The sequence below is a fragment of the Mirounga angustirostris genome, unplaced genomic scaffold, assembly GCF_029215605.1.
Source record: "Mirounga angustirostris isolate CCGP_5_RB_7025 unplaced genomic scaffold, mMirAng1.0.hap1 SCAF_4, whole genome shotgun sequence".
Taxonomy (NCBI): Eukaryota; Metazoa; Chordata; class Mammalia; order Carnivora; family Phocidae; genus Mirounga; species Mirounga angustirostris.
Window position 1 is genome coordinate 172,739,645 of NW_026991712.1, and position 13,086 is coordinate 172,752,730.

A 13,086-nucleotide genomic window follows, 5' to 3' on the forward strand; every position below is an offset into this window, starting at 1 on the left:
CTCTCCCATTCCTCAACCATTCATTCAAAGACATTTTAATGGTTTACCTTGTAAACATATCCATTACCTGACCATTTCTTACCACCTCCAATGCTGCCACCCTGCCAGAGCCAACATGACTGCTTGGATTACTACAAGACTTTCTAAGAGGTTTTCCTGCTTCTACCCATACCCCCCAAATTCCAGTTCAACATAGCAGAGTTTTAATTTTTTTTATTTATATATTTTTTAAAGATTATATCTATCCATCTGACACACAGAGAGACTGCACACAAGCAGAGGGGAGGGGCACAGGGAGAGGGAGAAGCAGGTTCCCTGCTGAGCAAGGAGTCCCACGCAGGACTTGATCCCAGGACCCTGGGATCATGACCCGAGCCCAAGGCTGATGCTCAACTGAGAGAGCCATCCAGGCGCCCCCCAGATTAGTTTTAAATGGAAGTCAGATCATGTGATGCCTCTGCTCAAAACTCTGTGAAGAGTGATTCATTTCATAGTAAAGGACAGGATCTTTATGATGGCCTACAAAGCCCTACATAAACAGCTCCTCATCCCCTCTCACCCTACCTAACCAGACTGGTCTCTGTGCTGTATGCTCCTCCAGCTGCCTGAGAGCCTTTGCACTTGCTGATCCCTCTCTGGAGAGCTCTTCCTCATGGATCCATTTGGCCAACTCTTGCCTCCCTCCAATCATCTCAAATCTCACTTTCTCAGCGAAGTCTACCATGACCAGCCCTCCCCTACCCCTTACCCTATTCCTTCTTTCCTCCACAGCACAGATCATCTTAATGATGTACTTTACAATTTACTCATGTCTTGTTTATTGTCCATCTCTCTCCATTAGAATGTAAGCTCCATAAAGGCAGGGGTCTTTGTCTTTGTTCACTGATGTATCCTAAGAACCTTCAACAGTGCCGAGCATAGAGTGGGCACTCAAAAAATTATTCAATAAATGACTTTAGCAGGACAAATCTTTTTAGACAGTTACAGATTTATTTTAGCACACTAGAAAGTCCTTTAATAAACATGCAAGCCTCTAAGTTCAGTAGTGACAGGTTCTTTTGGGACTTTTAAAGAAAACATCTGGTGAATAATATTTCCTTAAAAAAAAAAAGATTTTAGTTATTTCTTAAAAAGAGAGCATGAGCGGAGGAGGGGGTATAGGGATGAGCATAGGGAAAAGCAGACACCCCACTGAGCAGGGAGCCTGACAAGGGGCTCGATCCCAGGACCCCAGGATCATGACCTGAGCCAAAGGCATACACTTAACTGACTGAGCCATCCAGGCACCCCAAATAATAGTATTTCCTAAGTAACCTGAAGGTAATATACAAGCTGAGAAACCCTGCCCTCTATACAGCAGAGACAGGCAAATCAAATCCTTTGCCACTCTAGAGGGACAGAAAACAAGGGTTGTATCCTAGAATCTTCAAATTTGGCCATGCATACAAATCATCTAGGAAGCTTGCTAAAAATAGATTCCTGTGTTCTTCTCTAAGCTTTCTGGGGGTGGGGCCCAGACTCTGTATTTTAAATAAATGTCTCAGGTGATTTTCCTGTAGTAGTCCAGTACTGGGCAAGGATTAGTTAGGTCTTAGGGACTACTAGATCAGATGACTTCTGAGGGCTTTATAACTAAGAAGTTCTGCCTTTGTTATTGAGACATGACTGACTACACTGTAGAGCAACGTTTCTCAGACTGCAGATTTAATGGGTCAGAACCAGCATTAGGAAAAAATTACACATAAAAGACTATAAAATGCGAATGCATGGCCTATAGTAAGCGTATCATTTCTTGAACCATTTTTTCAATGGTGAGTATATGTACAGGGGTAACACAAAATACATTTAGTTTTTTTTTTTTTTTGAAGATTTTATTTATTTTTTAGAGAGCAAGTGAGAGAGAAACAGCATGAGAGGGGAGAGGGTCAGAGGGAGAAGCAGGCTCCCCGCTGAGCCGGGAGCCCGATGTGGGACTCGATCCCAGGACCCTGGGATCATGACCTGAGCCAAAGGCAGACGCTTAACCATCTGAGCCACCCAGGCACCCCATTTAGTTTTTAATGTGGATCGTGGTTAAAAAAAAACTTTGCAAGCCACTGCTGTTGAGAGAATAATGAACCTTAACCTTCTTTGTAGTAAGAATGTGAATTTCTGAGCCCCACTAAGTTCAAGTCTCTGAGTTCAGGAATCTGCATTTTTAACAGGTAACTGATGCAGATGGCCCTAGACCACATGTGGACTACTGTGCTCTGTGAACTCAAACCTGTCCCCAGGACCCAACTCATCCAGTGCTTTTCAATACTGGGGGCTAGGGTGCGGTATGGAATACCCTCAGGAGGAACAAATCCAACCCCTCATTTTTGTGGAGGCAGTAAGGGATGATTCGGAAAAGCATAATTAAGATCACTCTACTGTTATATTGGGCAGGAATCCTATTTTGCTATTTGTAACAGGGCAGTGGATTTTTTTTTCTACCTGAAAAGGTGGGGGAGGAGGAGGGACATGTACTTTTTGTCCACTTAGCAGCAGACTGTATCTGTTTGGTTCAAGGACGTGCTTTATATAGGTAAGCACTCAAGCACATGTTGAATGAAAGAGACAGAAATCCTGAACCGAGCAGACAGGAAGCTATAAGTGGTCCCTCTCCAAGTTGCTGTCACTCCCAAAGCCTGGTTCTTTTTTTTTTTTTTTTCTTTTTTAAGTAATCTCTACATCTAACATGGGGCTCGAACCCATAGCCCTGGGATCAAGAGTAACAAACTCTACCATCTGAGCTGGCCAGGCGCTCTCCAAAGCCCAGTTCTTCATAGATTTTAGGGACTTCTTGAAAGAAGGGGAGTCCAGCAAACAATCCCCTGAATCTGAGCTTACTCAGTAACGTTATAGGGAATAATGCCCATCCTCATCTTTTTTGTCTCAGAAGAGTAGCACTCAAGCCACAGAATAAAACTTACAGTTAAGCCTACCAGAGAACACATACAATGTGTAATCAATAAATGCATAATATTTACATATGACAAGAGCTCCTACTATGTGTCAACTGATTTACATATACTACCTCTAATTCTTGAAAATAACCCTGCAAGGCAGCTGTTGACCTATTTTATTTATTTTTATTTATTTATTTTTTTAAGATTTATTTGACAGAGAGAGAGAGACAGCGGGAGAGGGAACACAAGCAGGGGGGACGTGATGCCCAGAGAAGCTGGCTGATTTGCCCACGGTCTCACCCAGGTAGCAGGTGGCAGTCCTGCTGTGTGTCCAATCTGAGCAACCAGCTGCTCTCAGAGGTCAGACACTGGGAACAGGGAGATGCAGTCTTCTGAGACATTACACATCAGCTACAAAATACACACACTTCCCATTTTGACGAAAACGGTCTTTCTTTAGTTATAATTCAGTGGCTACTTGGGTGTTTGGCCCTTTAGTCAACTGCTGACAAGTAAAGACCAACTCCAATTCTGATTGCTGACCCTCTCTGGAGAATTGGGGTGCATAAGCTACAGTGGTAAACAGCATTTTGTAGGTTGGTCAACTGAATTTCAGGGAAAAACTGACGGAAGTGTATTTCAAGGGGAAGATGTGTGGTTTAGCCCTATTACTTAAGAGCTATAAACCTGTACAAAAAGATAGGTCTGGAGAGGCTGGAATCTGCCTGCCTTTGAAGAATGGCTCCATCACCACTCCTGTGACTGGAAAATTCATTTCCTCCTCGGTGCCTTTCTCTGGGTCCTAATCATTGTAGCACCTCACAGAGCCATGAAAACGAAAAGAGTTCATAGGTGCCTGTCAGAAAAGAATCCTGACCAACATCCAAGAAAGCATATCCCACCCCTGGAGTTTGCCTGGATGACCACACTGGGTGCAACCACCATTGTGTAGCTATCTGCTATCAGTAGAGTTGGAAGAGGGGCCGGCTGGCAGCTAGCGGAGCTCTTCATGGGAAAGAAGCCTACGCTATCCATCAGAGACCTGCACCTGGGTGGCTCAGTCGGTTAAGCGTCTGCCTTCGGCTCAAGTCATGATCCCAGGGGGGAGTCTGCTTCTCCCCCTGCCCCTCCACCCACTTGTGCTTGCTCCCTCTAAAAATTAAAATCTTCGAAAAAAAAAAAATAGTTGAGATGCTTAAAATCAAATTCTGTGCTCGTATACACCATGATATACCATGTTTAAGCAGAACAAATCTTGAAAAGCAAAAAACCGAAATACACTGTAGGAAAACCCTTTCAGAGGCAGCCACCATGGTATTAAAAGGGTTAAAAGTCTTGCTATCAAAGAAGTACATTCAGCAGGGTAACTGAGGGGAGCCTAGAACAGCATTGTTGAATGCCTTTGCCTTCAACATTTAGTGCTGGCTGCAGATAAGGCAATATAACCTATACATCTAAAAAATGGCATATCATGCTACTTTCAGACACCAGGTAACTGTGGACATATTTGTCTAAAAGCAAATTAAATCAATAGTGATAAATATAATTATGTAACACCTTAAAATCAAGTTATATAAGGTCCTCAACTGATATAATCACAACTCATCATTTTTGTTCAGATTTGTGAAAACACAAACCTCTGCATCTGTTTCCTAAGCCTTCCTGCACCTTGAGCAGAGTGAAAGTTCTGTCCTCCTGGTAGTGCCCCCCGGGTGCCTTACGATGGATTCCCCCCTGACAACCACACTGTGGTTTCCATAACAAGCTGCTGTGCAAGTGGTTCTGTACCCCAGGCACCAGTTAGGTCCCTGGTGACTGGCAGCTTAAACTATCTGTGGGTGGTTCCTGGGCCCTGACCTCGCCACTCACCTAGAAAGCCTGGGCCTTAACCCTTTAGGACTCAGCCACTGGCAGCCTACTCACTGAGGCCTTTACCCACCATTTGCCTGGAGCACCTCAACCTACATGTGGAGTTTAACAGATTGGGACTAGCAGGTGGTTAAACTGCACAAAAAGGCAAAAGCACGAAATCAGAAAATAAAAAGTCATAGACAAAATCTAGCAGTTCAGTCTGCTCTAGAGGGCCAGAGGGCTTGCAATTTGCCTGGTTACTTGTCTTTGGGTCACGATGCTAACAGGAGAAGCAGAGCAGAAAACAACACAGATGACGTCTCTCCAGCTTAGTGTTCTTTCAACTACACCACACCATCAGATAACTTGAAGATACTATGCAAGGACCTCACAGATACTATACAGAGGGCCAAAACAAGAGCCTGTAGGGCGCATGGGGCAGTCCTACTGAACTATAACACTCGGGATATTTAGTGTGGGCTGCATAGATAAGGCAATATCAGCTATACATCTAAAAGACAGCATATTATAAAGCCATCATAATGACATGAAAATATACATAAAAGCACAAATTAAAATTACATCTAGTTTCTCATTAAAAAAAAAAAAAAGCCTAGAAGGGAACATTAGCCCTGTTTGCTAACTAGTGTTTCCAATAGAGGAAGAGAACCTACTGTCCTTAGTCCTGGGATTATCATGTATTTCTAAGTTATTTGGCATAAACACAGCCCTGTGGATTGATACTGACCAGCTCAAAATAGAAACCTATCCATGTACACACACTATCCTGAAAAAATGTGATCCCATCTTTAAAAAGAACCCAACTACTCTTATCTGGATTCTGATCTCTCCCCTTTGCCCATCCTACATGGATGAAAATGCCAAGCACTCTGGAACAACCTAAGCGGTTTCCCCATTTCTGCCCCAATTTCCTTTAAAAATCTCACAGCAGCAGCAGCAATGGTAGCTTGTGGCCTTCAATGGTGGGTTGATGTGGCTCTCACTAGCCTGATCGGATCTACTCCGGACTTCCACCCTTGCTCTCTCGTCTCCCTGCTGCTTCTCAATCAGAATGGTACCTCCAAGCCTTTGCACAGCTGGCTGGCCCCATCACGTTACCTGCTCACATATGAGTGACCATCCTGTACCCATCTACATAGCAACTCACTACTTGTGTCATCCTGAATCGTAGAATGTTTGACACTCCTGACCTATAGGCACTAATACGAATAGCAGCCCTAGTTAAAGTGGTAACTGAAGGGCCATCCACACAAATTTTCAAATACCCCAGGATGGGGATAGATTATTGCCCCAGACTGAGAATTCTGTTGTAGACGATAGTTGTGGAACTAGAACATTCACTCAGCAAAGTAGCATCTAGTATTTCTGGGCCTGGTATTGGAATACAGACAGATGCCTGCTGGAACACCACCTTATTCTGAAGACAACCAGTGTGACATGGGGGCAGAGGGTGACCTAACATTGATCTAAGTTTTCATGGAGAGCAGCTGAAGTAATGAGAAAAACAACCACACAGCAAGAACTTCACAAAGCTAAATTTATTAAAGAAATCTCCTTAGGTATTGGGTCTTCCCCCCATTTTGGCATTAGTTTATGGGTACTTTCTAGGCTTTAGTGTGTGTACACAAACCACCCATGGATCTCGTTAAAAGGCAGATTCTAATTCAGTAGATCTGAGGTTGAGGCCCAATAGTAACAAACCCCCAGGTGACTGTAACCACTTTGTAGCAAGTGAATGGATGTCAAAACAAATGTACTTCAGACACCAGTGTGACATCTGTTTGGAACCCATGCTTCTAACCAGGGCAGGAGGCAAGCTTTCCTGGCCCTGACCACTCTAATCTGGTTAGGGAAGTCTCCCCATTTGCTCTAGGCCCCAACATGTTTCAGAACTCACCAGACTATCTGAGAGGTAGGACTAAAATCCAGTCAGATCACCAAACTCCCAAGAGTCCTTTTTCTACTATGCCAAGAGCTCAGGCAGTTTACTTTTAAAAATGGGGAGTCAACTCAACTGAATACACAACATGGCAGAACCAAATGAAAGGTGGACAGGTTTATATTGTTAAAATTAAACAGGAACACAAACATAAAAACATACAGGTAACAGCAAACGGCTAACAGTAAAGTACAGAAGGCCAGTGATTGTATTCGAGGGCCCTTCACTTTCTACACTTCATAGTTCTGAAATGCTTTAAACAAAACGAGCATAACGCGGTCTCCTCTGTACAATATACTGACTCCCCACAGCAGCTAGCACCCACCAACACAAATTATGTATCTTCACCAACAATTTGTTCTCATGTGTATACTCCAGTTGTAGTTGTTACTGTAATTATAGAAGTTAAGACAAGTCACCCCCCCCCCCCCAATGAAGCTGAACAAGAATCACTCCTTCACAACTTTCCCTGTTTATAACGTGATAGTCCTGGCCCTACAGTCAGCCTGGAAAGTGAATGCACACTAATATTTTAAGTGAAACAAAAAGTACATGGTAATACATTCCAGGATTCTCCTCTTTAACCAACTGTATCTGATCTCACTGGCTAAGACTTTATTATCAGGAAGACAAAAATGTCATATTCCCATAATAAGGAAGGCACACCAAAGAGATTTCTGGGTTTTAAAATAACTACAAAGGTAGCTAACAAATTAAGAGAACCATTTAACGGCAGTGAAAAGGTGGCCCAAGAAAAACTGAACTCATTAGTCACAAGTGGGTAAATTGAACTGAATTAACATGTGCTCAAACTGTAAACTACACTGAAAACTATTAACCATTGGCCAACTACTGTGTCTAACGGCCAGAGAAATGGTGGCTTTTGAATGTCACTGGTTCAGTGACAAGAAAAGGCAAGAAAGTTCTACTTTCACACCAAAGGAAGAGCAAACTGGTAAGAGTAACATTTCTCATGTACCAAAATACAAAATTAACCCCTTTTGAGCACTATGTGCCTGGTCCAAGTCTAAGTATTCTGCAAGTATTAACCTTCTGAGGGCTATCACTTGCCTCCATGATACAGAGGAGAAACTGAGGCAGAGATTAACTTATTTAAGGTTACATATCAGATAAAAAGCAGGTCAGGGAATCAAATCCAGGCAATTTGCCTCAAAGACCATTCTCTTCTAGGCTTATAAATTGCCTCAACAACCCTACTATACATTCTCATTTTAAAGGAAAATGGCGTCTGAACAGTTAAACCAAAATTTAATCCCAAACATGACACACCAAAGCCTGTGACTCCCTTCATCAGACACGAGTGCTGCTATAATCTCTAGAATTAGTGAAGAGAGGGGAGCCTCCTGGAACATGGGAACACTGCACCCCACCTTCACCTATCACCAAAGCTCTATATTCAAACCCCAGGCCCAATCATACCCTCCCCTCTAAAATCAGTTTCCATGTGACTACTGCACCACCACAGCCTAACCACAAGGGTGTGGGGAGCACAGGCAATGCTGCGAAGCTCAGGCTTCAATCTGCCAGGAAACACTGGCATCCAGAGGACGACAGGGTCGTTACCAGCTATTCCCATCGAAGCTTTAAGTGGCTTGAGGTCCAGGGACTTGAATATGGCCAGGCTCCTTTCACAGAACACACAACAGTAATATACATTTCACTGAAAAGTTTTTATTGGCCTTTTGGATAGAAACGGGAATTTATTTGCCAGGAAGGATGATCCCATCATACTGAAAGAGAAGAGATTTTATTTTTTCACAACAGGAGGCAACAGCAAAGATGGCAGCAATGGCTAACGTTTGAGAATTCACATCTGATATGTGAATTCAGCTCTGAACCCCACATTCCTTCTGGACTAAACAGGAAACTGGCCAGTTTTAACAACTGCTACACTGTGCTGAACTGCACTATACCTTGAGAAAAGGGGGCTCTTATTAAAGCCATATTCCTCCCCTTCCTCTACCTGCATGTATGGCGGTGGGGAGAAAGCCTGACTCTGGGTGTTCAAACCACCAACCCTGGAAACCCACATTTGCCAAGGTGCCCAAATACTCTATCTTTAAAGAAACTACCCACCAAATGGTGCGGGATTTTGCACCCCCAAATCCCAACTCTATTCACCAACACCACATTCCACCAGGTCACCTGAGATAAATCAGCTTTACCTTCTGCTGGAACCAGCGCATGGCCTCCTCTTTGCTGATTCTGTGTTTGGCCCCAATGCAGCCTGTCCTGCGCTTCTTGTCTGCGATGCTGAAACCTGGCCTACCCAGCACCTGTCCCAGGAATAACCAACAGTCACCTAGCCAGCTCACAGTCAAGAGTAGACGGACAAGACTCACACATTGGAGATTGATCTTCAAGAGTCACGTGGTAGCCCAATGATTTCCAGAGCAAGAGACCCATGATCTCAGGGTCTGATAAACTGGTTAGCAGCATCCTGGACAACATACCACACTATAGGTCTGCTCTGGAGGCTGGAACTTACAGTACCTCCCCCCTCCCTGCCCAACTTCCAATGGTAGCTAAGGATTCTCCCTCATGGCTCCCCAGTCTCCAAAGTGCATTTTTAAAGTAATGTTAAAAAAAAAAAATCTTACTATAGTATGTGCATTTTAGAAAACTTAAGATTCTGAGAAGCACAAAGAAATAGTTATTCTTCTCTTCTGCTTTAGTTCAAAAGTGCTTCTTAAAGGCTTGCTGTTCCCAAACTCCCTGTGAGCACCTAATTCTCCTTAGTATTTGGATACTCAAATCTAATGAGGGTGCTGCCATGACTCAGGTTCCACACTAATCAGGACTTCTGCTTTTTGCTGTGTGGTTTCATGGTTGGACAGACATGTAGTAACACAAATGGTCATTTCTACACTGAAATCCCTACTATCCTGACTGAGCAAACAGCCACATCACCAAACTCACCAAACTTCCATCCTCTGGATGGAAGCCACTCTATCCCCAAGGTCTAAGGGAAGGAGCTGGGAAAAGAGCGGCCTCAGTCCGGCCAACCCACACACCAAATACAGCACCAGAACTCTCTCAAACTTTCAATACAGTGGGTGGAAGAGTTCCTTCTTCCACCTCTAAGCCATATTGGTGCTTGCTAGATCCTAGACTATAAGGTTCGCAATAGCAGGATCTTGTCCATCTAGTTCAGTGCTGTATCCTGATCCCTGCCACAAACGAGGCACATCTTCCCAAGGGGCAGAACACAAAGGCAGACAACACTCAAAGCTTTAATCCAACACCTGAACATCAAGATAGCACACACAAAGGAGTAGCAGATCCACTCTCCTCACATGCCAAGAATAGAAGATTAAATATTCATACCACGTAGAAGTCCAGGCCGTAGATACCAATGCTAGGGTCATATTTGATCCCCAGATCGATGTGCTCCTGGATCCCAAAGCCAAAGTTTCCAGTATCAGAGAAGTTATTTTTTCTTAACTCATACTCTCGCACCTAAGGAGAAAAATGCAGCAATCACACTCCTCGTCAACTCAAATCCCCCCGCAAATTCCTAGCTTAGTCCTCAACACTCAGCACCCCAGAGATGCAATTCGATATAATTTGATCCTGAACAAAATCTCATCATTTCCCCACAACACCAAATCACATCCCAACGATGAATTTCACAGAATTTTCCCAACATTTAAAAGGCATGGAAAAACCCAGAGAAATCATTAAGAATGGTTTAAACCTTGCTGAGTGCAGGAAACCCCCTTTAGAGATTAAAAAATAATAAAAAAATTAAAAAGCCAAGGCACCAAAGACAGTACATGAAGTGTAACCACCACCACTGTTATTATGTACTTGTGTTAAGTTGGCACTCTTTATTATTATCCCATGAGGGGATCAGCCTCACCTTTAGACCTTTTTCCAGGATTTCTTCTGCCTTGGCCCCACGGACTGTGCAGTGGACAGCAATCTTTTCATTTCTCCTGATACCAAAGGATCTAACCGTGTATCTAGCTGCAGGCAGGGGTAAACAAGGAGTCAGGTATCACACTCCCACTGCACTCACCTCTTACCCAGATCATCTTCATAACTCCTAGGAGACATTAAATATCTACCCACATCCCAAACGGTGGCGTTCTAACCAGTGTCACCTACATCTGGTTTCATCCATAACACAGAAAACATATTTTTCAACTTCCAAGTCCTCAGTCATACTTAGGCAATTAAGAGCTCGAAGTGGGACGCTTGGGTGGCTCAGTCGGTTAGGCGTCCGCCTTTGGCTCAGGTCATGATCTCAGGGTCCTGGGATTGAGCCCTGGAGCCCTGTATCGGGCTCCCCGCTCAGCAGGGAAGCCTGCTTCTCCCTCTCCCTGCATTCCCCCTGCTTGTGCTCTCTGTCAAATAAATAAATAAAATCTTAAAAAAAAAAAAGTGCTCAAAGTCATAATGTTGGAGTCTCAGGATGGGCCAAGTTCACAGCCAGACTAGGCCACTAGAAAGAAATAGGATCACTGTGTTCTAAAGAAAACAAAACATTACTGAAAATAGCTAAGATTCTCTAAAGCGTTATTGTAATGGTATCCTCATATTACAGATGAAGTTCTGGGAAGTTAACTTGCCCCAAATCACAGTTGGTAATAAAAGGCAGGATCTGAACCCAAGAACTTGCCATATTCCACTATCCTAAAGCAATGGAACTTCAAAAACAAAAAAAAGGCAACAAAACAATGGTAGCATCTACACTGAGCTTGGTATATAGCAGGCACTTCATAGAACCCATTTAATCCTTCACAATCTTATTAAGTATTATCATCCCCTTTAGGTAAATAACCAAGCTGAGACCCAGAAAGGCCAAAGTCAGACTAGCAAATGATGGAACCAGGATTTGAACCCAGCTGGTCCAGGCACACAGCTCTGTTCTTACTGTAGCCTATAAATTCCAAATGTGAATCAAGCCAAATACCATTCACTGCATTCCCAACATTTCTAACTCTCCCCGGAAAATCTCTACTTGGGACTAGTCCTAGCTTAATTCCTGCTAACTTAAAAACCCGGTATTCCAACACCAAACCCAATCTTGAAAGGAAGATACTTCTTGGGTAGCTCAGGAAAGTAATGCTTTTAAGGGACACCAACTGTCACTTTCAAAACGGGCACTGAACAGGCTGGACGCCGGGTAAATTAGGAAAAATGCAGGCATACGCAGCCGCCGGTCCCCTCCCCCGACTGCCACCACTCACCTTTGGAGAACACGGGCGTCTGGCCTGTGAGCTGCTCCAGCACCTTGGCTGCCCGGGTCAGTCTGTCTCCACTCTCCCCCACACAGATGTTGAGGCAGAGCTTGCGGATGCGAAGTTCCCGCATGGGGTTCTCCTTCTCACCTTGATCCTGCTGCAACAAGGGGAGCGCCGCAGTCAACACACAACCCCGCCACAGCCCCGAGGCCAGCAGTAGCATACACAGCATACCTATTTCTGCTCATCCTGGCTCCTAACGAAAGCCCTAAAGGGTTTAAAAAGTATCACGGCGTTTGTGTGGGAGGCACCAAGGCAGAAGACAGCTCGGGATCTGGTTTCCTCCTCCACGCACGGAATGGGCGATCAGAAACCGAGGACAGGTATCGGGAGTTAAAGTTACAGGCAGAGGACGAACCCCACCGGGCTCAGCGTGTAAGGTGTCGGAGCGCGTCCGCACTATGAAGCCGACCGGGGAGAAAACAGAATTTAAACGGCTGGGGAAACGGGAGTCACGTGGTTCTGCGACGGCCCCCATTCCATTCCGGAGCAGCCGGGTGGCCGCGGCAGAAGGCTAGCGCCTTCCCCAAGCGGAGGAACAAGCTGAGGCTCCCTAGCCCGCGCGGCAAGTCTCAAGTCCCCGGGACGGGTAACAGGGCCGGACACCGTGTGCCAGCCCCTCCGTTCGCTCCACTCGCCCTCCCTGCAGCCTACGGGCCGCGCTTCTGAGCCCTCCCAGCGGCTGCCCCGAGCCCGCTCCTAAGAGGGCGGAAGGGGAGGCGACAACGTTCAGCTCTGCGCTCTCGGCCCGCATGGCTCTGCCACTTTCGGCACGGCCAGCCTTGCGGGCTCCCCTCTTCTCGGGCCGCGGACGAGACAGCTCCCGCGGCCTCGCCCGCCGTGGATGAAGGCGGATGAAGGGAAGCAAACCCAGGCATCAGCTACTCACCGCCATGGTGGAGAACAGGAAGAGGAAGTGAAGCTTCCGGCCCAGGGCCTTATGGGTGCGGAGGCGGGCTCTTTCCGCAGGACACCCAGAGCTGCGGCGGAGGAAAAGGGGTGGGGGCGGCGCGGCGCAGCGCGGGGTCGGCTCGGTGGGCGCCGCCCACCAGTGTGAGCCGCGCTCGCCGGCCAC

General features: G+C 45.4%; 1 protein-coding gene across 2 annotated transcripts; it reads right to left on the reverse strand.

Annotated features, from left to right (window-relative positions):
* Positions 1 to 6,843: 6,843 nt before the first annotated feature.
* RPL11 (ribosomal protein L11) lies at positions 6,844 to 13,034 on the reverse strand. 2 transcript variants are annotated; one of them, XM_045898465.3, is made up of 6 exons: positions 12,901 to 13,034; positions 11,958 to 12,108; positions 10,625 to 10,731; positions 10,090 to 10,221; positions 8,928 to 9,038; positions 6,844 to 8,492 (listed from the first exon to the last, which is right to left on the reverse strand). In XM_045898465.3, exons 1-6 carry the CDS (start codon positions 12,904 to 12,906, stop codon positions 8,463 to 8,465), a joined length of 537 nt encoding a protein of 178 aa, XP_045754421.1. In that variant the 5' UTR covers positions 12,907 to 13,034; the 3' UTR covers positions 6,844 to 8,462. The 2 variants fall into 2 exon arrangements, with proteins under 2 accessions (XP_045754421.1, XP_064445843.1); XM_064589773.1 differs by lacking the exon at positions 12,901 to 13,034 and adding an exon at positions 12,186 to 12,693.
* Positions 13,035 to 13,086: the final 52 nt, after the last annotated feature.